Consider the following 23,994-nt stretch of genomic DNA (forward strand, 5'->3'; position numbering starts at 1 on the left):
TTCCCCCCTACCGCCCCAGCAACTCCTCCACCCGCCTATCCACCGTTTCCCCCAGCAGCCTCTCCATCGCCTTCCGTGCACTCTCCTTCAGCCCCCTCGTAAACCCGCCCGCATTGCCCTTGTCGTCTACTCGCTCCGCGCTATCGCCGTCGTTGTCGCTGTCCCGCGCGCCGCCGGTGCGCCAGGCGGTAATGCAGGGCGGGCTGAGCGTCCAGCCGCGCAGGCGGCCTTCTTGCGTGCGGAACGCGATTTCGTTGTCGACGCCCATGCCTAAGATAGGGGGGTTAGTAGCGTTTAGAGAAAGGGAGCGCAGCCAAAGGAATAGATATAAAAGCAAAATCCCACGTACCAAAACCACGCCACCCGCCAATCTGATACAGCATACGCATCGCACCCAGCCGAGTAACCGCATACCCCATCGCGCAGAGGGGCCCGTACGTCGGGCTGATTATCCGCAGCGCCGCCGCGTCGCGCGACACATTCCAGTGCTGCGTCATCTCCTCGACGATGGGATCCGTGTGCGTGGACACCGCGGGGCTGTGCGGGTCCGCGTAGACCTGGTGGCGGCGGTCGTCCGGGTTCGGCGTGTTGCCGCATTGCCCCATGTAGAGCTCGTCCCAGGCGCAGCCGTAGGGGCATTCTTGATTCTTACTCTTATCCGTGGCGGAGGAGGAAGAGGAAGGGGAGGGAGAAAGCAAGCTGTTATTATACCGTAGCTGGAAGCTCCACAGGCCCATGATGTCCTTGATATGCACGTCCCAGTCGACATCGTCCTCGAGGATGAGCGCGGTGGCGACGTCGTGGTCGATGATGTGGCGCCAGGCATTTGCGTGGGCGCGCCAGACGCCGAGGAAGGAGTCGTTGGCTTTGGCGGGGTCGACGAAGGGGAGGAGGGGTTTGGCTTTGGGGTGCATGGTGGAGACGTCGACCTTTTGGTCTTGGGTTAGTCCTGCGTGGGTTCATTTCACTTCTCTCTTCTCAGAGCAGCTAGGAGTTCTTTCTTTTGGATATTGACGGGGTAGGGAGATAGAGGATAGGGAAGTGCTGGTTGGGAGTATCAATCACGTTACACGTACGTACCCCAGGTATCAGCGTCACCTTCAACCCCGTAGCCGCCGCAAGCAGACTCATAGCATCCTGGCGATCCGTGCGATACGGCATGCTAATATACAGAATCTCCTGGAAGTCCAGTGTCGCATTTGCAGGTTTAGCTTTCCGCGTGCGCCAATTGCTCGGGACGTATGGGACCTGGTGGTTGCCGGAGACAAGCCGACTGCCGGCGTCTGCTGCCACGTGGGGACCATCTCGGCTGGAGAAGAAGTGCGCGAGAGTGGCGAGGAAGATGAGCAGGAGAGTGCAGATGGAAAGGACTTTGGCGTTGACGACGCGGAGGGCCATGGTGGTGGATGGATGGAATGGTGGTATACGCGAGGGATGTGCTGAGAGATGGTTTGAGGAGAGGGCTTTCGCGCGAAATAGGATAGACAGTATACAAAGACGCAAAACTCAACGAGGTTGGATATGCAACAAAACGCCTTCAACTGAATGTAGCAACGGCATGCACTCGGAGCAGACGAGAGACTAGTAAGAAGAAAGACTACGATACACTACCTCGGACTCGTACGCTTTAAATGACCTGTTGATTTTCCATGCCATCGACATCTGGTGACTGGAAACGACCTCGTAGAGAAGGTATATTTAGAGTCTTGGATAGACTGATGTTACCCAAGTAGGACAGCGAGGCTGAGCGGTTGTCCGCAAACGGTGGCGCTAGTGCGTATTTGGGTAGTTAAGCGAGGCGTCTCCTGCCAAACGTTCCAAGAGCGTGTTGACGGGAATGAAAAGTGCGGGGTCTGCTGGAATGAGGTGTTAGCGAAGAATGTGTACAGGGAATGGGAGCCGGTGTTCGAAAACGTGGGAGAAGAGAAACGTGGAGCTTGGTGCCTCGGTGGCAAACCTTGACCCGAGACAAAGGCGACATCATGTCAGGTCTGTCTAAAGGAGGCGAAACCAGTTCAGCTCAATATGACTATCTATACTCAGTTTGGGGTCTCCGGTACGTAGTATCCCCCGTATATATTCCACAATTTCGGAGTTGAGAGACTCGACGGAGAGAGAGAGAGCAAGGAAATGAAGCTCGAAATACAGTAAATACAGCAGCTTTCTAGCTGGCAAGTTTTGACGGAGAAGCGTCGACCACGCCCGCCACAACTCCGGTAGAGACGGCGGGTAACGAGAGCCGCTTGCTCCGGAATATCTATATGGGTTGTGCGAACTTATGATGAAAAGACGAACCCCCTTCCCGGTACCTACAATCCGAAGACCACCCGCTGACCCATCCCCCAGCGCCTCGCCTGGCCCCATGTGCCACCGATCCGCCCAGAAACGCTATGCCACGCAACGGACTGCAATAGATCACGAAAGCCGGGGTGCGAAAAAGACAAAGCTCGAAGGTACTGTGCAGCGCAAGAAACGAGGAAGATCAGGCAGTCTGGGAAGGAAAGATGGGAGGACGCAAAATCAAGAAAGGACACATTTGAAGAAAGAAAGTGAAGAAGACTCCTCCCGGGACAAATCCAAGAAAGGACCAGCAAGCCTGCCTGTGTGCCACCCGTATCCGTACTTTTCCCGCCAGGCTTTTGAAAGTTTTGATGCCCCGAACACCATCAGTCCCGAAGGTATCAAACACCATTGCCGAGATCTCCAATCTATAGTCTCTGCCGTTCCATGCCAGAGAGCCCGCAAATGCCACAGATCTTAACCAGTCTGAAGAACCCACAAATCGTTCTTACCCGCGCCGACCTTGCCAAAGAAGCCGTCCCATGCCAAAATGTTCGAGCAATATTCAGACTGAGCGAGACCCATAGCTGTATGTACGAGGGTTTACGCAGGAGACTTGTTAGCCGCGTTGGACGCATTGCGGCGGTCGTCGTTCATAGACAGCGAGCCAAAGCCGGTCGACAGGAACGAGAAGGGGTCGTTGCGTCCGTCTCCACCGTTCATGGCACCCTGAGCCGGATAGGGATCGGCGGAGGTGAAAGCAGCCTCAGCGGCGCGGCTGTCGAAGGGTGTGGACTGCATGCCGTTGGGAGCGTATTGTGCACCCATGGGAGGATACGGGCTCGCCCCACCGACAGATGGAGGTCCATAGGAGCTTGGAAGGCCTCCGAATTGCTGGGCAGGGAAGCCACCAGTAGCGAAAGCAGCCGCGCCGAAAGGTCCCGGTCCGGGGGTTCCGCCCATCGAGGGAGGACCCATGCCACCGAAGTTGTTCGACGGCTCCATGGGAGACGGGAAGGCAGAGTCGGCCACGACGGTAGCGCCTGCACGGCTAGCACCGCAACGCAGGCACTGGACGTTCTTGGCGAAGTTGTGATATCCGCAGCCGTTCTCTCCGCAGCGCCAGTCACCGGCACGGAAGGGGACAATGCTGGTGCCTCCGCGCATGTGGCCCCCGCCCTGGCCGCCCATACCGTGACCATGGCCCATGTGGTGCTGTGGAGGGCCCATCATGGACGGGTGGCCGTAGCCGTAACCACTGTATGCCATTGATGGGTCTCCCGGAGGGGCCTGCATGGCAGGGAAAGAGCAGCGGAAGCAGGCAGTCCGACGCTGGAAGTTGGAAAAGCCGCAGGAGGGGCAGTTCCAGTCACCGGGGCGGGGACGATTCTTGCTCGGGGGGAACGGCGTGAGGATGTCGGCGGCACGGTCCAGGACGCGGCTGGAGGAGGGAGACACCTCGATGGCCTTCTCATTGAGAGCACGACCATTCATGCAGAGGCTTTCGGCGGCCTGGGAAAGGTTAGCAGAGTGAAAGGGCGGAGTCATGGCTTGGACTCACCTCCTCGTGGGAAGAGAAGATGGCGAAGCCGGAGCCGGTTGGCTTGTGCTGATCGGGCGTACGAAGGGTCCAGAAGGCGATAGGACGACCACCGAACTGAGTGAACCAGCTCTCGAGCTCAGACTGGGTGGTATCATGAGGCAATCCGCTCATGTGGAGCACTTTGCTGCGCTCCGAGAGGAACGCTCTGACGTCGGCACGGGCATCCATTGGTTTGGTGAGAACGTCGGGATGCTCTTGTGGAGGCTGTGATTTGCGAATTAAGCCTCTTAGTACGCGGGCGAGGGTCACTGCTTCCTCCATCGCGCGTCTTGGCGAGGCAGGCGCGAGTGCTTGCAAGTGAAAGGGGAGATTGTGCTTAATTGGGGCAGAGGACTGCACCGGCTCAACCTCAAGCGCAGCACAGATGTTGGAAAGTGCACTGGACCCGAAAGGCAAGGATTCGGGGTGGTGCGCTTGCCACCGCTGGTATTCGGTGCGCAGATCGAATGTCCGTGAGTGCTGCAGGTACGGAGGGAGCACGACGGCTTTATCGCGGGCCTCACGCGGCAATTGGACTCGCAGATCCCACGAGTCGAGCGTCACGAAGGCGAACTCGAGGTTCTTCGGGAGGAGATGCTCTTGGGCGAAGCCATCAAATCGGCTGATGGCATCTCGGAAGGTGCCGGCGTTTCGGACTTGGTCCCAGGTCAGAGTCGTAAGACTCGCTGTTGAGGAAGTTGGTCAGCCAATGCCAGAGGGAAATAATCGAGGGCACCGGGACTCACTGCATAGAGCTGTAATCGGCGTGTTCACCGGCTTGACCAGGACACTTTCGCGGTGCAGCTGGACGACATACGTCAGCAGATGTCCGCCGAGCTGTTGGGGAAGCCGGGACATACCTCTTCACAGGACTTTGCATCCAGCAGAATCCAGCCGAGCTCAATCACTTCTGCAGAGTCCTTGGTCACATAGACCCCGTGCTCATCGCACGTAGTGGCTACATGTATGACGACGTACATGTCGAGGTTGGGAGCCGGACTGTTGGTGGCCATGGCTACGGTGGACGGCTCTCGACTGGGGCTCGTGTATCTCAGCGCTGTTCCTGCTCCGGGTTGCTGCACGCAGCTACCGATGTGACGCGGCGAGGGTGGAGGAGGGAGGAGCTATGCAGGACGGCGGAGACGGCGGCGGAGGCAGGAGCGAGGACGTCAGCGGTAGGTGAATGGAGCCACCCAGGAGCTTGGCCGGTTGCGAGAGGAGCGAACGCGTGAGCTGCGGCGGTGAAGTGAAGGCGGCGGCTCGGGCGATGGGACGAGATTCCAGGTGAGAGGTGATCGAGGCCAAATGGAAGGGGAGGGCAGAGCGGCCGTGCGCTGTATCCTGGGGAGCTTGAGTGACGAAGATTTGTAGATGCAAAAACGGGCGCGAGCGAATGGGGTAAGCTCGAGTTAGCCGACAGCTGCACCATGTCATCGACGCCGCGCCTTCTCTACTCCATGCCTTCACCTCCTCCACCTGCCCAGGTGTGCCCTCACCTATGCATGTGTAGCTTTTTGACACCTCACGTCCAGTCCTGCCTGTCCTGCAGCTGCAGCACCGCTTCCGCATGCCAGCAGGCCAGCATTGCCGTCCATGGGTGCATGCGTGGCGCCCCTCGTTCGGCAGCGGTGCTCCGCTGCCCTGATTGGCATCTGAAACAGCTCGACGCCCTCTCATTGAGTGACGGCACGCGTCTTGTTGAACGCTTCCGCGTGTGCTCCGCCGCCCCCGTCCCACGCTGTGCGCCCGTCTGGGTAGACTATTGATGATCGATACTCGACGGCGCCGGGCGAGCTCACCGTCCGGCGCCCCGAGCGGCCGTCTCTTTGGCTGCGAGCTGGCTGTCCGCGGCGACGCAGAGCGCGCAGCCAGCGGGGCAGGGTTCAGGGGCGCTGTAGGGCAGTCGTCAAACGGCGATTTGGGGCATCTGTCGCCCGCCGCGCTGCGTGTGAAAGCCCATGAACCATACAGTAGACAGCAGCCCGTCTCCAGCACGCAGCCGTTTTCTGTCCTCCAGAAATGCCCCAGCTGCTCTGCATGTCCATACAGATGCGGTGGTGTGGCTTGCCCCTGCCGATCGAGTGGGCGCGCCTTCCCGTTGCGAAGTCCCGTGTCGGCCCCATTGCTACTCACCCTCTCTAGAGTCTAGCAGACGTGAAAGGCTTGAGGCCGTTCAAGTACGCGGCTGGCCAACGCGCGCACGACGAGTGGCAGGCCGATCGCCATTGGCGCTCCCGCCCACACGCGCACTAAGACCCCGTCCAGCTTGGTCATGTTGTAGAGCTGCGAGTGAGACTCCGCTGCAAGAGGTCGTGCCCCTTAAAGACACGTCCGCCCGCCGCTCACCACGCCCGCCAGCCTCCAGCGCCACGCAGGACAAGCACAGCGGCAGCCTCAGCCTAGGTACTGCCCCTTGGCACCGCATCGTGCTCTGGCCTGACACTGCTCGCTCGCTTTGTTCCTCGCACAAAGCCCGCCGCCGCCGTCCGTGTATTGCTGCCTCAAATCCGCAACCGCCGATTCGCCGGCTGCTCATGTCTCGGCATCGCTTTCAGCCTTCCCCGCGAGACGCGGAGGTCCGCCGCGAGTGAGTACAGCCAGAGTGCCTGGCGCGGCCTTGTTCCTTACAAACACCCTTCCCCCGCGGCCCTGCTGTTCCCCAGATTAAATGCGCCGCCCGTGCCAATTGTACCTTTCTGATTGCCCGCCAGCTCCCTCTCGTACCGCATCATGGGTTTCATGAAGCGCTTCCGCCGCGCAAAGAGCCCCAAGAACAAAGACCTGCGCGCCCGCGACGACCTGCACTTCCCCGTCTACCACGGGCCCGACCAGAGCCAGCGCCTGGACGACAAAATATTGCGCCGCATCTTCGAATTCGTATGCCCGCACACCACCGACGAGACCCTCGAGCCGAGCGAGGAGTCGGGCCACGATGGGTGCATGACCTGTGACATGCGAGACCTGGCGCATTGCGCCTTGACCAAGCGACAATGGTATGGGGTTGCCGCAGGCCTGCTGTGAGTTCTCCCGGTGGTACATTCGTATACGGCAGGAACTGACGTGGGGTAGCTACAGGAGCATCCGAATCGACGCCGTCCACTACTGCGAGCTGGAGGAAGTATATGCCGAAGAACGCAAGCGCAAGTCGCGCGGCGGCGACGAGGTTGACCCGCCGACGCTGCGACTGCAGCAGCTGTGTCGGACGGTGCGGGAGAACCACTACATAGGCTCGCGGGTGCGCCTCCTCAAGCTCCCGTACATGACCCGGGAGTCTTGCAAAGCCGATCTGGCGCGGACAGTGTCGGTCTGCCCGAACCTGGAATACATCGACCTCCCGGATGGCTTCTTCAGCGGCGATCCCTCGTGTCATACGCTGCGGCAAGAGCTACAGGCGCGGTGTCCACACATCCGGAAGACCAAGTTCAACGAGGGTGGCGAGCAGGCCCTGGAGTCATTGCTCCATGGTTACTGGCAAGAGCTGCGCGTTATTGAGATGAACAAGATCCAAATCGAGCCCTCGATCCTTAGGCGGGTGTTTGGCGTCCTCCCATGGCTGAGCGAAGTCAGCTTCACCAGCATCTCGTGGATGAACGACAGCATCTTCCACTCTGCGCCCGGGATTCCCGAATTCCCTGCGTTGGACACCTTGAAGTTGAACAAGATCAGCGGCATTACAGCCGAGGGCGTCGTGCAGTATCTGGAGAATCCCGTCTGCCGAGATGCCTTGAGGACGTTGAAGATTAAGGACTGCGCTAGGCTGCCAGTCTCGTCACTACATAACATTCTGGGCATGGCGACAAGTCTCGAGACGTTGGAGTACACCGCGACCGTGTCCGCCGCTCTACCCATCGATCCCCTCCCGCCAATGACCTCCCGCACACTCGGCAAGCTCAACTACGAAATCATCTCCAACTCAGCCAACCAGCTGTATCCGCCTGGCGCATCTTACTATCAATACCTCACTAACTCGCTCATGTCCGGCGCCCTCCCCTCCCTCCGCCAACTCTACGTCCGCGACCCCGACTTCCCCGAATCGCTCACCCTCGCCCCACCCATCCGTCCCTTTGCCGACTCCCCCGCGCACAACCCCCGCGGCTTCAACCAACCACTCGAGGTCTTCTCCAAGGGCCTGGACGAGCTTGAATGGATTTTCACCTCCATTATTCCCGCCGACGGCTATGGACGGCGAGGCTCCATGTCGGGAGGCCGGCCACTGAGCAGCTACTCCGCAAGCAAGGGCCTCGGGCCGCAATGGGGCGGCGATGCGAGGAAGAGCGTCGTGGTACCGAACGGCTTTGGCGGATTCTTGGCTGTCCCAGCGGAGAGCGAGAGGCCGCGGAGCGCGGGCAATCTCGGCCCGTCGTCCTCGTACGGCCACGCGCATTCGCACTCGCTGGGCAACGGGATCCGCGCGAGCTGGATGAGCCATCAAAAGCGGTCGTCGAGGGCGGATCTATGGCGCTGAGTGAATTGAACACGCGTACAACCGCCCCGTGTCCAACATTTCGATTCCTATCTGAGCGGCGTATGCCCCTATGCTGCCTCATCCTTTTCCTGCCTTCGACCACCCGGTTCGTAGAGGCGCAGAGCAGAGCAGAGCCCTTACCTCTCCGGTGGGGAGGGCAACGCCTCAGGCACCTACCTACCTTCCAGGTCCGCATCCCGGGCTTTTTTTTTTCCCCTTGTCATTTCATCTGCCGGAATACCCCCTTTCGCTTCTTAGCTTCTCATATGTCGAACGGAGTAATTTTTCACCCGAGAAAGGCATTATGGCTTGGATGGGACGGGAACGGAATGGAATGAATTCGGCTTTTTCACCATGCAGCGAATGCAATGCATGGCCCGGGCGCTCCGATGCTTCGTATGTGTAGACGGGAAGGGAAGATCTACAGGCGACTTCTTTTGGAAGTTTGGATTGGGCGCGCCGCCTGAACTGAACAGAACGGAATGGGGATATGGAGATAGGTCTGAAAAAGGGAGGGTGTCATAGTGTATAGTATGAGGATGATTGATTTACTTTGGTAGAGAGAACACGAGAGAATGAGAGGTTGAAGATGATGCTGTGCTGGCATTTTGAGTGTGATGTGCTATCTCCGCCATTTCCCCAGCAGCGTGGTCTCGCGAACGAAATGCCGGAATGGGTACCTTATATTGGCGAGGAGCTGGGTATACTGCTGCTGTGTAGGAACAGAATAACCCCGTAACGAGCAATGTCCCTTCGCATATTACAATAGGTGTAGCGGAACGAGGAGTCGCCGATGAGTAAGTCGTACTTCCACCAACGCCGCCCCCGTCCCGTTGACTCCAATCTCACACTCAGCCTAAGCTCCCGCGCCCTACTCCATCCAGGGGTCGACCAAACACTCGCCCTTCAGCACCTTACCCATCAACCACGCCCTCAACTTCTCGTCCTCGTTATCAACCCAAAACCCCGGCTGCCGCGCCCCGCATCCGATATTCGTCGTCGCTTTCTTCGGCCGGTCCTCCGGTTTAGAAACAGCGCCATCTGCCCCTCCTCCTCCCCCCTTGTCGACGTGCGAAATCTCGCTCGGCGCTGCAATGTGGTGGAACAGCTCCGGCGTAACCGTGTAGCACAGCCAGTCGTGATCGCGACACGCTTCCAGCATGCGGACGTCGAAGGCTTGGCATCCGCCTTCGCCCTCGGTGCTGTAGGCGGCGAGGATGCGCTGCGCGGAGGCGCGCGTCACGGCGTAGGCGAAGGTGCAGAGCGGCCAGTAGGAGCGGTGGACGAGGCGCGCTTCTTCGGGCACGGAGAGGGCGTCGAGCAGGGCGGAGGTAGCTGGGTCGAGGTCGGAGTGCGGGAGCACGGTGGCGTCGTGGTAGGCGACGTGTGGGCGGGAGAAGATGTGGCGGGGTGTCGTTTTGTCGCCGCAGTGGCCGAGCCAGAGGATCTCCCAGTTTGCTGGCGGGCTCCAGTAGTGTGCGGCCGGGATGCTTGGCCGGTGGAAGAGAAAGGGGTGCGTGGTCGTGGTTGTGTTTTCGGGCGATAGGAGGGAGCGGAGGCCGGTTGCTGTGAGGGGCACTTGGGAGAGGCGGAGGGCGATGTCCCAGTCTACGTCGTCTTCGAGGATGAGAGCCGTTTGGTGGTCTGAGGAGAGAAACCTGCGGTAGTGAGCGATAAGCGGCCACCTTAAGCCATGAGACTCGGATTGACCTACCACCTCAGCGCATTCAGATGGCCCAACCAAGCCAGCGCGCTCCCCTTCGAGATGCGGCTACCCTCCCTCGCTCTGAAGGATTCCAAGTCGCCTTCGGTCCATACTGGCTGCTCGGGAATCGTAATCTCCAAGCCCGTCAGATTCGCGGCCCATAGCAGACCCTCTCTTCTCGGGGATGCGGCGTGTGAAACGGCAAGTAGAGCGCCGAACTGCGTTGCCTCGTGTTAGCTAATTCTTTCTGTGCCCTCCGGGTGTGGTAGGGCTGAAAGGCAGGCATGGCTTACACCCAGAGTGGAATTCGCAGCAGTGACGACCACAGAAGAAGTCGACGTCGACGAATACCGCCCAACAGGGAAGGCGCGAGGGTGGAAGAACAGGACGAGCAGGGCGAATGTCGGGAATGCTAGGAGAAGGAGAGAGAGGCGACGGCGTCCCGCGTCCATGTCAACGGCCGATAGGATTAGCGATAGGAGCGAACGTGCTGGTTGTTCGTCTGAGGGGAGAGTCGAGAAGAGGGCGCAGGTGAACAGGTGAATCGGTGACTGTGCTCCGTTGTGCCACCTCATGGGCCAGCAGGTGGTCACGATCATGACGGCGATGCGGGTTGCCGCTTCCTCTTGAGCAATCGTGCAAGCATCCTGGTTGGGCTCCTACCCATTCACCTGAGGAACCGACTCTGACGCGTGGATTGAATGGGCGATTGGGGAATTGCGTCCGCACACTCGGTTCGTTGCGGAGACGAGTGTGGGCGGTGTGCGAGCAAACGCACAATGGACATCCTCCATTGTGCGAAACTTCTCAGTGTTGCAGCCTGACTTGAGTATACATGAGCAATATTTGGCCTTTCCAACGGGTTCTTTGACTGTCGGTCGCTCATCCTCGCCCATTCTTTCTCATGCGCCCGCTCTTTGCCATCTTAATAGCCATCGTGAAATCCGATTAGTCTTTGCTGCGGGCATTGAGAGATAGGTGTTACATGAGGGGCTGATAACGAGACGGTGAAATTGAGCAGGATGCAATAGGAACAAATGAAGGAGAGGAACCTGCACAAGACACGGAATTGCTTATTGGTCGGATAGATCTTGAGGAATTGAAATGCGACGACCAACATGCTGAGGGTTGTTGTATGTAGATGGAACGGTAACAATTTGTTGTCCACACTTTCCTCATCTGCGAATACGATTCTGTGCGCCTCTCCGTCGTACCAACCGCTTTTATGGGTCTTGAATACTGCGACAAGACAGAGACTCTAGTCCCCCAACCTTTTTGAAGAGAGGGAGCTTGAGCATTGAAGAGGTCGAGCTTTAGATATCATATAAGGGGATAGAAGGAAGTCGAACGAAGCCTCTGATGTGAGACGCGCCTCGCCTGAAGCGGAAATGACGCACAGGTACGCTGGCATGGCGTTGTTCGCGTGCTTCCCTGCAGGAAAGGGGAGTTCGGCAACGAAAGTGCGTATTTTTGGCGGCCGCCAACCATCCCCCAAAACCAAGACTAATAAGACTGCGGGACGCGGCACTTTTAGTTTCAATTTACGCTCAGCTGAGTGCCTGGCGCGTGGGAGCGCAGGTACGGCATCCACTTAATTATGCTGAGGAGACCGTGACCCTTGATCCCCCCTTCCCCTCACGCGCCCAACCTCCATATGGGCCTCCGACTCCGTCCCTTACCTACGCAGCGGCGCACAGCATTGCTGCATTCTCGCACAACATGCCCGCCGAAACACTGCCCCCGGAGCCGCCTCCGCAGAAGTTCTCGCGCTATCGGAGTGTGCGCCGCGCTCAGGCACAGCAAGCGCAGCCCCAGCAGTCCAACGCAGCGCAGCAGCGCGCAGAAGACGTTCCTCCTATGCCTCCGCTGCCCCCAATGGAGCCCCAGAAAGACGCTGCAGTCAGCAGAAGCATGTCGCGCTACCACCGTCGGCCCGCAACATCTCACGCGCCCGCCGCAAAAGCTCCACCTCTGCGATCGGCAACCGTTGAGGTACCGCCTCCACCAACAACGCAAACCACAACCTCCGCCCGCTATCGCGCTTTGAGCTCACCACAAGCCCGCCTTGCAAGCAATGCCCAACCGCGACTACCAAATGGCTCACGAGCGCGAGCGGAGCCCGCACCCGCCGACACAGCCACGGCTCGACAACCGCACCGCACCGCACGCGACGAAGCCAAGCAACTGCTTCAGAATGAGGCCGAACGGCATCGGCGCATGAAAGAGAAGCTCAGAGCTGCGAAGCAGGCTAAAGAGGAAGTTGAACAAGCCGACCGCGAGCAACAGGAGAGATTGCGCAGAGAAGGGGAGGAGGCTGCGCGTCTGAAGGCACAACGAGAGGTTGAGGAGGTGGAACAGCTGCGGCGGCAGAAGGAGGAAAAGGAGCGCGGGAAGAAGCTGCAAAAGGCGGAAACCGCGAGAAGGCTGCAGGAGAGGGAAGAGGCGGAGCGCAAGTCAAGGATGGAGGAAGCTGCTCGCAAGGCACAGGCGTCTCCGCCAGTGTCACCCCCGAGGCACGGTGGAGGCTTTGGACTGTTCAGGAGACGCAAAGACGGTGCGCCAGCGTCACCAGAGAGTCCTCCAACTCATTCGAAGTCTCCGCAGCCGAGCAACGGCCATCGAGACATGGACACAATTAGACCTGGAGGAGGCGGCGCCGTTCTGGGTATCGATGCACCCATCTCTGCCGTGAATGCCGGTGATCGGGTGCGTAAAATCTCCTTTTCCATAGATTCAGATGTTAACCTGCTTTCTAGCGCGTGACCGTCGTCCGCAACGACAAGAGGTTCTTTCTCCCTGTCACACCGGAAACCACAGCGCAGGACCTGCTTCGATCGGCCTCCCTTTGCATGACCGAGCCAATTGATCCACATACCGATGTGCTTATCGAATCCTTTCAGAAGGTTAGCGTCGAACGTCCGCTGCGTTTATATGAACATGTGCGAGACGTCCTGAATTCATGGGACAACGATGCTCAAAATGACCTCAAAATCGTTAACGCTGCATACAATGACATCGACCGTCTAGAGCTACTTGCTCCTTCGGTTCCCGACTCTAGACCGCAAGGCATGGGCTGCTACCTGAACTACTCTTCCCGGCCCCAGAAATGGAACAAAAGGTACATTACGCTTCGATCCGACGGACAGTTGATGATGGCAAAAAGCGAGACCTCAAAGGATCACGAAAACATCTGCCATCTGTCAGACTTCGACATCTACACGCCCACCTCACGCAAGATTGCGAAGGTCAGGCCTCCAAAGAAGTTGTGTTACGCAGTCAAAAGTCAGCAAAAGTCAAACATCTTCTCGGACGAGAGTCGATACGTTCACTTCTTTTGCACCAACGACAGGCACACGGCGGTAAACTTCTACAAGTCTTTGCAAGTTTGGAGGAGCTGGCATCTCAAACACGTTATGGGCGAAGGCCAGAAGAAACCAAAGACACAGGAAAGCAAAGCTACGAACGGGCTGTTGTCGAATGGCGTTGGGCGTCTTAGCCTTGATCAAGGCGGTGGCGGATCCTCCCATACCCGAAACACCTCCACTGGTTCTTACTATCAACTGGGGACCTTCACGCCTTTGATTGACTTTAATCAGTTTGACAAAAACCTCGAACATATAAAGGACTCGGTTGCACACCCTGGTGAGACGGCGCATGCTAGGGTGGATACGAAAACGTTGCATGCAAGGAAGATGTCGGCAAGAGTCAAGGGTCCGCCGCCGGTGGCGTACAATAGGGGCGGTTTGAGTAATGAGGATTCGGTGCCACCCACAGGCAGGACGAATTCGCTCACGCAAAGCTCTTCCTCCGATCCCGAGGGCGAAACGTTTGCACCTGGCGGTCTGCTTGGGAGAAAGTATTCTCAGCGACAGAGAGCCGTGCAGGACCGCGAGAGGAAGGAGTCTGGGCCGTTCACCGATGGCCCGTCGCTCATCAGTAACATGGACTACATGGCTGCACAGTCGACAGGCAACGATTCCGGCCTCAACCGCAATGCCTCGGTCCGTACCACTCATCTGCGAACTTCAAGCGATATCCAGCGGAGTGTTTCAACGCGGGGCAAAATGAAACCTCTCGTAGACCTGACGCCCCAATACCGGGAGCCGCCTCAACATGCTCGTAAGGGCAAGGGCTATGTCCCGGAAGCCGGCGCTGGCCCTCTGGTCGAAAATGCAACATCTCTAGAAGAAGCAATCAAGATTCCGCCCTCCCAAGATTGGCGCGCCGCTCGGCCGCCTACCACACGTACACATGGAACCTACGGCATCGGCGGGCATGAGCGTACGCGATCCCTCAAAGGACGGGGCGAAGGCCTCGCGGCATACACGGTGAACAACCACTCTGCTGCCCCTGAGGATGACAGCAATGCGTTCACTGGCGGTGGTCTTCTTGCTGGAGCGAACTTTGGCCAGGGACATAGGCCAGTAGGCCATGGAGTTATGGACGGTTCGAAAGCGAGGGGTCCGATGCTCGATGTGAGGGAGAACCCCAAGTTCGCCTCGGGCAGTCTGCTCGCTGGCGTCGAGCGGGTGCGTGGCCCCTCGGGGCCGGTTATTGACCGCGACAGGCGACAGAGTGTTGATCTTGGATGAAGCCATGGGGACTTCAGGGATGAGTATAAAGAGACGCGTTAATGAGTGGTAATTCTGGTATGGCCGGGGCGCGCTTGAGCATTTTGCGGAGTTCAATATCCCCAGAGTGGAGTTATGGCTCGGGGACCTTTCCTACTTGTTCGTCTTGCTTCAGTATTCTATCTGGGTATCGGTCTTGAGTTGTTTCCACGTCCGGCATGGTAGAGCTCGGAGGTTTTCGGGAGGTTATTCGGAGCATTTATACCGCGGAATGGCTGAGGGGCGTCATGGTCGTCGTCCTCACGGATCGAATAGCACGGTATCGCTTGGAAATCTGAATCTAAGATCTGCATGTCCTACCTTAGCGCGCCCTCCCTGCATGGCCGGGCTGCAACCTCATCCACGTGCCCACGGTACCCCACAGCAGCTCCAAGATCCTGTTGCAAACCGGCCCACAAGTTTCTGTAGTGGAGGGGCAGATGGCCGCCAATCCTACACCAAACGGCCAACGGCAACCCCGCCTCCGCACCGTCTTATGACGGATGCACATGCACCTTCCTCTGCCGTGGCGCTCGACGTCAGAGCACGTTGAAGCTCTTCACGCCGCGGTTGGAAAGTAGAGGCGTGGGATGCGAATCTCAGGAGAGATCGGATGATGAAAATTATTGCCCCGCTGCGAAGTCGGGATACCGAATGCATCCTCGCACCGCCTCGACGGCCGCTGTGATAGGCCAATGGCTGCTCTTGGGCCGATTGATGCCGCTATCGCCTAGTGTGACGTAATTGCAGGGGTGCAAGCTCTACGCCTTCAAAGCGGCCTAGCTCTCTCCGGGCTCCATCTCATCTCTCAACGCGCTCGTGCGCCAAACAAACGGCACAGCTATCTGGTTTTTCTTCGCCTCCTCCTGTCTCGTCCTCCGTTGTCCCACGGTTGCACGCCCGCTGCACGTCACAGCTCCCTTCACCGAGGCAATTGAGGCTCACGCTCTTCGTTTCACCCCGGCGCCTCGATCTTGAGCCAATACGAAGCACTTATCTAGGGCCGCCCGTCTCAGTAGCTCACCCAAGCTCCACGCTCGCCGCACCCCGACTTTGCAGCTTATTAGACTCGCCAGACAGCTGTCTTGAACCACTCTTTCGCGCTCTCCTTTGTTTCTCGGAAGCTTCGAGGCGCTAGCACAATGGCCGAGACCCGCGACGTTAACAACCACGTCCTCTTCGAGGTCGCTACCGAGGTTGCGAATCGAGGTACGTTCGATCACAACTAAGCTCGCAGAAGCTCCAAACTGACTCCTGCAGTTGGCGGCATCTACTCTGTCTTGAAGTCGAAAGCTCAGGTGACCACGGCTGAATATGGCTCGGCATATACTTTGTTGGGGCCGCTCAACAGAAATTCGGTATGATCGGCGCCGACGACAACTTTGGCAGCCTGCTGACAGCGGTGACAGGCGGCGGTCGAAGTTGAGGAATTGGAGCCCAAGGACCCGGCTATGGTGGCTACCATCAAGTCGATGAACGAACGCGGTATCCAGACTCTGTACGGCCGATGGCTTATTGATGGCGCCCCGCGGGTCCTTCTGTTCGACACTGGCACTGCCTACGGATATCTGGACGAGTGGAAGGGCGATCTCTGGTCTGTCGCAGGCATTCCTTCACCGCCTGGTGACTCAGAAACCAATGAAGCCATTGTTTTCGGCTACCTGATTGCGTGGTTCTTGGGCGAGGTATGGCAGAGCACTCAAGAAGCTCGGCGGAACAGCTGCTAACACTGGGCAGTACGTGTACCACGAGAAGAAGCGAGCCGTCATCGCACAATTCCATGAATGGCTCGCCGGAGTCGGTCTCCCACTTTGCAAGAAGCGACGCATCGACGTGACCACTATCTTCACCACGCACGCGACCCTCCTTGGTCGCTATCTGTGCGCTGGCTCCGTCGACTTCTATAACAACCTACAATACTTCGATGTGGATGCTGAAGCGGGCAAGCGTGGCATCTACCACCGGTATTGCATCGAGCGCGCTGCAACACACTCGGCCGACGTCTTCACCACCGTCTCCCACATCACCGCATACGAGAGCGAACATCTTCTCAAGCGGAAACCGGACGGTGTGTTGCCGAACGGTCTGAACGTGAAGAAGTTCTCCGCCACGCACGAGTTCCAGAACCTACATCAACAGGCTAAGGCGAAAATCAACGACTTTGTGAGGGGACATTTCTACGGCCACAATGATTTCGATCCTGAGAATACACTCTTTTTCTTCACTGCGGGCCGGTACGAGTACCGGAACAAGGGTGTGGACATGTTCATCGAGTCATTGGCGCGGCTGAACCACCGGATGAAGAGCGCAGGGTCGAACATGACTGTGGTTGCGTTTATGATCATGCCTGCACAGACGCAGTCGCTCACTGTGGAGGCCCTCAAAGGGCAAGCCGTCATCAAGTCGCTCCACGACACCATCAAGGTCATCGAGGAGAACATTGGCAAAAAGCTCTTCGAGCGCTCAATAGCATGGACCGAAGGCCAGGAAGTGCCTGACGATAAGGATCTACTATCCGCTTCAGATAAGATCATGCTCCGCCGGCGGTTGTTCGCTATGAAGAGACATACTCTCCCGCCCATCGTAACCCACAACATGGTCAATGATACGGAGGATCCCGTGCTGAACCAGATCCGCCGCTGCCAGCTGTTCAACCACCCGTCGGACCGCGTCAAAGTCGTATTCCACCCGGAGTTTTTGAACTCATCGAATCCGGTGTTGCCCCTGGATTACGACGACTTCGTCCGCGGTACTCATCTCGGTGTTTTCGCCTCCTACTATGAGCCGTGGGGCTACACTCCCGCTGAATGTACCGTCATGGGCGTGCCCAGTATCACGACTAATCTGTCTGGTTTTGGCTGCTACATGGAGGAGCTGATCGAGAACGCCGCAGACTACGGAATCTACATTGTGGACCGACGAATGAAGGGAATTGATGATTCGGTCAATCAGCTCGTCGACTATATGTTTGAATTTACAAAGAAAAGCAAGCGACAACGCATCAACCAGCGCAACCGAACCGAGCGCCTCAGCGACTTGCTTGACTGGAAGCGGATGGGCATGGAATATGTCAAGGCTCGGCAGCTGGCTCTTCGACGAGCCTATCCTGGGGCGTACGAAGAAGACGAGGAGCCAGATTTCTTCGGCACCCACGAGGTCAAGATCTCGCGACCCCTGTCTGAGCCTGGCTCCCCACGCGATAGGTCAGGCATGATGACTCCCGGAGACTTTGCTTCGTTGCAAGAAGGACGCGAAGGCCTCAGCACCGAAGACTACATTGCCTGGAAGCTCCCGTAAGTGTACTCCGAAGACCATGAATGACAACCCACTAATATCTCTGTAGGGAAGAGGAAGATCCGGATGACTACCCATTCCCGCTGACGCTCAAGACGAAGAAGCCAGGCTCGGGCGCGATTTCGCCAGCGCTGAATGGCATGGGGTGAGGGAGAGCATAGAGGCGAGAGGGAGGAGACGTTAGATTGCATTGCCCGCTATTTCTTAAATCCTCTGTACGCTGTCGTGTTTTGGTATTGCATCGGGATGTTCCTGCATGGTGGCGATGTTCGGCGAGCCTTTCAATTGTGAAATTCTTTGGTACCTGAGCAAGCATGGTCCGCGCTCTCATATCTCATCTATATATTTGCCATCTGCAACAATTCGAACCTGGGTCGGAACCCACCGTTCCCTAGCGACGCCCGAGACGAGCTGAACCGTGGTGAGACTAAAAGGTCCGACTGGAATGCCAACCTCTCTTGGCTCTGCAAGATGCCAGCTAGATACCCGTGGTGCGGCGAGGATGGAGATCAGGAATGTGTTTGTGTTGCTGCAGCCATTGTATTGGAGAGCCCGTTGCGGTGGGCTGATGAGGTGCAGCGTCTGGGCCCCGACTCGAGCCGGTCCCTGACCGAGGTCGCTCAACTGAGCTTGGCGTCATCATGTTCGACTTTCATTTCTTTGCTACCCCCTGCAATAGTCTTCACCCTTCAGACACCAACGCGCGATTGATTCACTGCCAACACTCCTCTGGACACGATGCACATCGCCGACGCGCCCTTCGCACTCACATTGCGCGCTTCCGGCCCGGCCGGTTTATAGCCACCCTTGGCGATGCTGATTTATCTAGCACGAGACAACCCGACCCTCACGCCGCCCCTTTCCGAGACGTATCCGATTCCACTGCTATAGATTGTCTTTCTGCCCACCGCAGAGGCAGCGTTCTGCCCGGCAGAGCCCCGCGACCGCCCGCCATGTTCACACCGTGGCTCGTTGTCTTCGGATGGCTGAAGCAGCACGTACCGACGAAGTGGTCGGGCTTCAAGCAGCACTTCAATTTTATCACGCTTCATTGTATGTTTTGGAGCCAGCGGCATAGACGAGGCAATGCTAAGCAACTCGCAGATACGTACATTATCTCCATGTCCCTCATCGGATCCATCATTCTCTACCCGACGCACAATATGCCATACGTCGATGCTTTGTTTTTCGGGAGTGGCGCTGCAACGCAGAGCGGGTTGAATACGTGAGTGCGGGCCAGGGGAGGGAGCGATCACTGCTGACGCGGGGCCAGGATTGATATCAACCAGCTCCAGTTGTACCAGCAGGTATGTCGAGGGCCTTCCGAGCGCTGTGGTGAGACGAGCTAATGAAGGAACCCAGATCACGCTTATGCTCATGGCATCCGTCTGCAACCCCATATTTATTAATACCTTCGTTGTTTTCATCCGTCTCTACTGGTTCGAGAAACGCTTTCAGAATGTGGTGCTAGAAGCGCGCACCATGCGCCGCCACCGGACGCGATCGCGCACAAAGAGCGAGGCAAAGGGCGATACAGAGCGGGATGTCGGGAGAGAAGAGCAAGGCGTGGGTGATCGAGAGATAAAGGTCCTGAGGGCTGCGAATGGCGAGGCCACGGGCAAGAAGATTGTTGACGAGGATGATTTCTATGAGGAAGCAGACAAGGGCAGCCCAAAGGCATCGAATTCGGCGAACGACGACGCTGAGGCGTCCGAGGATGCGTCGCCTAGGGAGGACGCCCAGACTCCTTTGCATCGGGACATCACGTTCGCCGATGAGGTTGCTTCACCTTCGGATCGCATCCCTCAACGACATAAGGAGCAGAGCATTGCGTTTGTCGAAAACCAGCGAAATCCAAGGGACAAGGGAACGTACCGCATTCCGGGGCCGCGAGATTATGATCTAGGCTTTGTCCCGCAGCGTATTGAAGAGGGGGATGACTTGGAGCACGCGATAACGGACGATGCCGACGGCCAGCGGATGAGGCGCCAGCGATCCAATTCAATCCCGCCGGTCGAGTTGAACGAGGACGACCACCCTTTGAAGCAGCACATTACCATCGATGCACCCGGCCCGCGCCCCCGTCCTCATACCGGGACATCAGCATACAACTTCAGGGGGAGGACTTCAGAATCCGGCGAGGTGCCGACGGCCGCTATGTCTCTCCGTAATAGAGCAAGATCGAGAACTTTGGCCAGCTTTCTGACGAGGGACAAAGAAGAAGAGAAGGATCCTATGCCTTATCTCAGCTGGACTCCAACCGTTGGGCGGAATTCAGCTTTCGTTGACCTCACTGAAGACCAAAGAGAGGAGCTTGGGGGTATCGAATATCGCGCTCTGAAACTGCTCGCCATCATCCTTGTCTGCTACTTTGTTGGATTCCACCTGCTCGGAATGATTTGTCTGCTCCCGTGGATCGTGCGCGATCAGAAGTACTCCGATGTTGCTCTCGACGCCGGAGTTAGTCCGGTGTGGTGGTGAGTTCTCCCTAAGCTCACGCATGCTTTTCAGGCCTATCTCTAACTCTCACAGGGGTTTCTTCACGCCAGCTTCGCTCTTCAACGACCTGGGATTCACTCTTACACCCGACTCCATGATATCCTTCCAGCTCGCCACATTCCCTTTGCTCCTAGGCACGTTCCTGATTGTTATCGGCAACACAGGCTTCCCTTGTATGCTTCGATTCGTCATTTGGCTGTGCTCCAAATGCGTTCCGCGTGGCAGCAGCGTCTGGGAAGAACTGCGTTTTCTGCTCGACCACCCCAGACGGTGCTTTACGCTATTGTTTCCCAGTAATGCCAACTGGTGGCTGTTTTGGGTCCTTGTTCTCCTCAATGGCATCGATCTAATATTCTTTGTCATCCTTGATGTAAGTCGATGGACGCGGCTGCGATACGTGACCCGTGCTGACCGGTATATAGCTGAACGACCCGACCGTCTTGAGCCTCCCGCCTTGGTTCCGTTTCCTAGACGGCTTGTTCCAAGCAGCCTCTACCCGCACCGCAGGCTTCGCCTGTGTAAACCTCGCCGATCTACATCCTGCCATTCAGGTCTCGTACCTCATCATGATGTACATATCCGTCTTCCCGATCGCTATATCCTTGCGTAACACGAATGTCTACGAAGAGAAGTCGCTGGGCATCTACAGCAACGCCGAAGAGGAGGGCGGTGGTAGCTTTTTGGGGACCCATATGCGTCGGCAGCTGTCTTTCGACTTGTGGTTCGTCTTCCTGTGCTTCTTCCTCATCGCTATCATTGAAGGCGGCCGCCTGGAGAACAACAACGAGTACGCATTCACATTGTTCTCCGTTCTCTTCGAGCTCGTCTCCGCGTACGGCACCGTCGGTCTCAGCCTGGGGTATCCGGGCTTCAACACGAGTTTCTCGGGCCAGTTCAAGCCGCTCTCGAAGCTCATTATCATCGCCGCGCAGATCCGTGGGAGACACCGTGGCTTGCCATACGCACTTGATCGCGCTATCTTGCTCCCGAGCGAGAGTCTTCATAAGAAGGAGGATGAGGATGCGACGCTCAGAGCTAGGAGAGGCAGCAACGCCGGTGACCTCGGGGCGCCTGTTGGGCTGGTGCGCACGGGCACCGCGAGGAGTAGGAGAGGGAGCACGGCGACTGGTGATGGAGGGCCAGAGGGGTTTAGAGGGCGCATACGGCCGCAGGATGTGGGGCGGTTCTTTGCAGGCGCGTTGAGCGCTGGGCCGAGTGTGCATAGGGATAAGAAGGCTTCCTGATATCTTTTTGAGAAAAGCCTTGAAGTTCTGTTCTTTGTTGATAATTTTTTGGTCTTGGGATAGATATACATATTGGGTGAGGCTTTTGTGCTTTGGAGCTTGGATAGGGTGTTGGTGGAATCGTGCTATTTGGGACTGGGCTTGGAACTGGGATTACATAGATGTTTTTTGCTGGGCTTGATGGATACCCGGCCGGCCGATTCATGGTTTCGGCAATGGTCGCCATTTTTGCTTTCATTGTCCACCGTCTCCAACTGTGCGTCGGATGGCATTGTGCACAGCATTTGGCCCATGTTCGTTCCTTCCCAAGTCCCCCTAATAGGCCCGTGGAGGAAGTACTCGCATGCATTGTACATTCGAAGTGCTCTTCGGGTATGACTTCGGACTTGTATACAATGCAATGTGCTCTGTCAACTATCTATTCTATGCAGCACTACGCATTGTGCATGCCGCTGTTTATATCCCCCTATTCTTCACGCTTCCTGTTTGGCTCATCAGATCCCTCTACTATCGAGCAGTCATACTAACTACATCCCACGGACATAGCCCTGCTCAGCGCGGGAATCCTCCTCTTCCTAATCCTCATCCACATTCATCTCAACCACAATGCCCCCCCTCACCCGCTCCTCCTTCACCCCCCTCAAACGCCTCAAAGAATCCGACCACGGCGGCCAAAACAGCGGCATCTACCTCGTCCGCAACGCCCACACGCACCGCACCGCCATCGAAAAGCGCCTCCCGCGCTCCGCCGTCGCCCGCGGCCTCGCCGCCCGCGAGGCCCGCGCCATGCAGCAGTGCGCCCACCCCAACATCATCCGCCTGCTCTTCTTCGACCCGGACTGCAAACGCACCGGCTACGCCTCGCTGTTCCTACCGCGCTGCGAGCTCGGCAGCCTGGACCGCCTGACTGCGAACTTCGCAACCCGGCGCTGCGAGATCCCCGAGGGCTGGCTGTGGAAAGTCCTCTGGGACGTCGCGCTCGCGCTGTGCTACCTGCAGCGCGGGGTCGACGCGCGGGAGAGCGCGCAGCTAGGCCGCCCCATTGGCAGGGCGGAGAAGGCAGCGGGCTGGAACGGGATTGCGCACCGCGACGTCAAGCCTGCGAATATCTTCCTCACGTGGAACGGCGGGCACGCGGACGCGAGGTACCCGACCGCCGTGCTCGCTGACTTTGGCGGCTGCATCTCGTTAAGCGATATGGCGGCGAAGCCGCCGCAGGAGGCGAAGGAGCTGAGCCTGTGGACGCGCGCGTTCGAGCCGCCCGAGGCGCCGAGGTTTTCGGACGCGAGTGATGCGTATAGTCTGGCGTTGGGCGTGCATTGCATGGCGCTGCTGCGGGAGGTGCCGTGTGAGGACAAGGTGCTGCTGAGGGAGCGGCCGGTTGGGGCGGGGGGCAGGTATTCAGGCTTCTTGGAGGGCGTGCTGAGGAGGTGTTTGCGGGAGGGGTGGCGGGAGAGGCCGGATGCGGCGTATTTGCCGTATTTGGTGTGGAGGGAGATGGAGAGGGCGGCGGGGTGGGCGAAGGGGAGGGGGGAGAGGGGGGCTGCTGCTTTTGCGAGGTTGCCGGAGTGGGCGTTTGAGTAGGTGGTGTATGGGCCCTCTTTTGTACGCTGAGATCAATATCTTCTTCTTCTTGGATGGGTGGCTTCGTTTTTGTTTTCTGCGTGCCGACTGCGGATAGAGAAAGGAGCTGCTATTAGATTAGGCATTTTGAGGAGGATGTGTGGCTGGGTGGCGGCATCTAGAACGATTATTTGTATAGCGTATACATGCTGGGTCGTTTTAGCTTTTAGAGTAAGACGTTCCTAGTGATACCTCTTTGTTCGCTCGAACGGCATGACTCCTACCTCTCTCTCTCTCTGTCTCTTCTCGAGACGCTTTTTGGACATCCATCATGCTTGAAGCACGCTTGAGCGACTTGTGGGCACATTACGACAATACCTTCTCTTTCCTCATTTCTTCCTCTTCTGACCTTCTTCCTGGGTTTCCATGCAGATCTCCGCACGGATGCAGAGTTGGTGTTAGATTGTTGCAGTTTCAAAATTGTCTCGAGACTTTCAGTTGGGTTTGACTTCATCCTGAATCCATTTTTGGAAAAGACATACAGAGGAATTGTTTATAGAGAAAAGGCGTGTAAAGGAAAGGCGTGTAAAGAAAAGGCGTGTAAAGAAAAGGCGTGTAGAGAAAAGGCGTGTAGAGAAAAGGCTGGAATTATAGGACAAAGTCAACGTTCGTGGATCGATGAAGTCACGTCTTTGCGCTAGTCCGTATACGGCTAGTGCGAACGCCATATTTGCCCTGCCACAGCCTTGGGA

General features: G+C 57.5%; 10 protein-coding genes across 10 annotated transcripts; 6 read left to right on the forward strand and 4 right to left on the reverse strand.

The window, feature by feature from the left end:
* Positions 1 to 7: 7 nt before the first annotated feature.
* On the reverse strand, positions 8 to 1,680 carry BU26DRAFT_607477 (glycosyltransferase family 25 protein; the record flags this gene model as incomplete). The annotated part of the gene is made up of 3 exons (XM_033835755.1): positions 1,081 to 1,680; positions 350 to 929; positions 8 to 270 (listed from the first exon to the last, which is right to left on the reverse strand). The coding sequence occupies exons 1-3, from the start codon at positions 1,396 to 1,398 to the stop codon at positions 8 to 10; spliced, it is 1,161 nt and encodes a 386-aa protein (XP_033681241.1). The 5' UTR covers positions 1,399 to 1,680.
* Positions 1,681 to 2,189: 509 nt separating this feature from the next.
* Positions 2,190 to 2,822, forward strand: BU26DRAFT_64979 (uncharacterized protein). The gene has a single exon (XM_033836148.1). The coding sequence runs from the start codon at positions 2,279 to 2,281 to the stop codon at positions 2,759 to 2,761; it is 483 nt and encodes a 160-aa protein (XP_033681242.1). The 5' UTR covers positions 2,190 to 2,278; the 3' UTR covers positions 2,762 to 2,822.
* BU26DRAFT_64915 (uncharacterized protein) lies at positions 2,624 to 5,082 on the reverse strand. The gene is made up of 4 exons (XM_033836145.1): positions 4,723 to 5,082; positions 4,609 to 4,666; positions 3,842 to 4,548; positions 2,624 to 3,792 (listed from the first exon to the last, which is right to left on the reverse strand). The coding sequence occupies exons 1-4, from the start codon at positions 4,873 to 4,875 to the stop codon at positions 2,884 to 2,886; spliced, it is 1,827 nt and encodes a 608-aa protein (XP_033681243.1). The 5' UTR covers positions 4,876 to 5,082; the 3' UTR covers positions 2,624 to 2,883.
* BU26DRAFT_64927 (uncharacterized protein) lies at positions 4,835 to 5,663 on the reverse strand. The gene has a single exon (XM_033836146.1). It carries the CDS (start codon positions 5,537 to 5,539, stop codon positions 4,949 to 4,951), a length of 591 nt encoding a protein of 196 aa, XP_033681244.1. The 5' UTR covers positions 5,540 to 5,663; the 3' UTR covers positions 4,835 to 4,948.
* An 832-nt stretch (positions 5,664 to 6,495) lies between these two features.
* Positions 6,496 to 8,504, forward strand: BU26DRAFT_65086 (uncharacterized protein). The gene is made up of 2 exons (XM_033836149.1): positions 6,496 to 6,879; positions 6,932 to 8,504. Exons 1-2 carry the CDS (start codon positions 6,593 to 6,595, stop codon positions 8,325 to 8,327), a joined length of 1,683 nt encoding a protein of 560 aa, XP_033681245.1. The 5' UTR covers positions 6,496 to 6,592; the 3' UTR covers positions 8,328 to 8,504.
* Positions 8,505 to 9,198: 694 nt separating this feature from the next.
* On the reverse strand, positions 9,199 to 10,484 carry BU26DRAFT_532846 (glycosyltransferase family 25 protein; the record flags this gene model as incomplete). The annotated part of the gene is made up of 3 exons (XM_033831126.1): positions 9,199 to 9,985; positions 10,042 to 10,250; positions 10,326 to 10,484. 3 exons carry the CDS (start codon positions 10,482 to 10,484, stop codon positions 9,199 to 9,201), a joined length of 1,155 nt encoding a protein of 384 aa, XP_033681246.1.
* A 1,052-nt stretch (positions 10,485 to 11,536) lies between these two features.
* On the forward strand, positions 11,537 to 14,953 carry BU26DRAFT_489226 (uncharacterized protein). The gene is made up of 2 exons (XM_033826013.1): positions 11,537 to 12,738; positions 12,789 to 14,953. Exons 1-2 carry the CDS (start codon positions 11,752 to 11,754, stop codon positions 14,622 to 14,624), a joined length of 2,823 nt encoding a protein of 940 aa, XP_033681247.1. The 5' UTR covers positions 11,537 to 11,751; the 3' UTR covers positions 14,625 to 14,953.
* Positions 14,954 to 15,442: 489 nt separating this feature from the next.
* BU26DRAFT_521697 (glycosyltransferase family 3 protein) lies at positions 15,443 to 18,347 on the forward strand. Its single transcript, XM_033829602.1, has 5 exons — positions 15,443 to 15,851; positions 15,903 to 16,000; positions 16,052 to 16,327; positions 16,380 to 17,935; positions 17,986 to 18,347. The coding sequence occupies exons 1-5, from the start codon at positions 15,785 to 15,787 to the stop codon at positions 18,083 to 18,085; spliced, it is 2,097 nt and encodes a 698-aa protein (XP_033681248.1). The 5' UTR covers positions 15,443 to 15,784; the 3' UTR covers positions 18,086 to 18,347.
* Positions 18,348 to 18,889: 542 nt separating this feature from the next.
* Positions 18,890 to 21,679, forward strand: BU26DRAFT_532849 (potassium transport protein TRK1/TRK2; the record flags this gene model as incomplete). The annotated part of the gene is made up of 6 exons (XM_033831127.1): positions 18,890 to 18,989; positions 19,041 to 19,161; positions 19,210 to 19,243; positions 19,299 to 20,413; positions 20,469 to 20,805; positions 20,858 to 21,679. The coding sequence occupies 6 exons, from the start codon at positions 18,890 to 18,892 to the stop codon at positions 21,677 to 21,679; spliced, it is 2,529 nt and encodes an 842-aa protein (XP_033681249.1).
* A 292-nt stretch (positions 21,680 to 21,971) lies between these two features.
* On the forward strand, positions 21,972 to 23,346 carry BU26DRAFT_65135 (kinase-like protein). Its single transcript, XM_033836150.1, has one exon. It carries the CDS (start codon positions 22,286 to 22,288, stop codon positions 23,261 to 23,263), a length of 978 nt encoding a protein of 325 aa, XP_033681250.1. The 5' UTR covers positions 21,972 to 22,285; the 3' UTR covers positions 23,264 to 23,346.
* Positions 23,347 to 23,994: the final 648 nt, after the last annotated feature.

This window comes from Trematosphaeria pertusa, assembly GCF_010094035.1.
Source record: "Trematosphaeria pertusa strain CBS 122368 unplaced genomic scaffold BU26scaffold_11, whole genome shotgun sequence".
Taxonomy (NCBI): Eukaryota; Fungi; Ascomycota; class Dothideomycetes; order Pleosporales; family Trematosphaeriaceae; genus Trematosphaeria; species Trematosphaeria pertusa.

Bases quoted from the DNA above. Each gene is read 5' to 3' on its own strand.
- BU26DRAFT_65086 (XM_033836149.1), top strand. From the start codon at position 6,593: ATGGGTTTCATGAAGCGCTTCCGCCGCGCAAAGAGCCCCAAGAACAAA. The intron at 6,880-6,931 runs GTGAGTTCTCCC...GACGTGGGGTAG, and splicing joins GGGGTTGCCGCAGGCCTGCT to CTACAGGAGCATCCGAATCG.
- BU26DRAFT_489226 (XM_033826013.1), top strand. From the start codon at position 11,752: ATGCCCGCCGAAACACTGCCCCCGGAGCCGCCTCCGCAGAAGTTCTCG. The intron at 12,739-12,788 runs GTGCGTAAAATC...CCTGCTTTCTAG, and splicing joins CCGTGAATGCCGGTGATCGG to CGCGTGACCGTCGTCCGCAA.
- BU26DRAFT_521697 (XM_033829602.1), top strand. From the start codon at position 15,785: ATGGCCGAGACCCGCGACGTTAACAACCACGTCCTCTTCGAGGTCGCT. The intron at 16,001-16,051 runs GTATGATCGGCG...CAGCGGTGACAG, and splicing joins GGCCGCTCAACAGAAATTCG to GCGGCGGTCGAAGTTGAGGA. The intron at 16,328-16,379 runs GTATGGCAGAGC...AACACTGGGCAG, and splicing joins TTGCGTGGTTCTTGGGCGAG to TACGTGTACCACGAGAAGAA.
- BU26DRAFT_64927 (XM_033836146.1), bottom strand. From the start codon at position 5,539: ATGAGAGGGCGTCGAGCTGTTTCAGATGCCAATCAGGGCAGCGGAGCA.
- BU26DRAFT_64979 (XM_033836148.1), top strand. From the start codon at position 2,279: ATGATGAAAAGACGAACCCCCTTCCCGGTACCTACAATCCGAAGACCA.
- BU26DRAFT_65135 (XM_033836150.1), top strand. From the start codon at position 22,286: ATGCCCCCCCTCACCCGCTCCTCCTTCACCCCCCTCAAACGCCTCAAA.
- BU26DRAFT_64915 (XM_033836145.1), bottom strand. From the start codon at position 4,875: ATGGCCACCAACAGTCCGGCTCCCAACCTCGACATGTACGTCGTCATA. The intron at 4,667-4,722 runs GTATGTCCCGGC...TATGTCGTCCAG, and splicing joins ATGCAAAGTCCTGTGAAGAG to CTGCACCGCGAAAGTGTCCT. The intron at 3,793-3,841 runs GTGAGTCCAAGC...AACCTTTCCCAG, and splicing joins TCTTCTCTTCCCACGAGGAG to GCCGCCGAAAGCCTCTGCAT.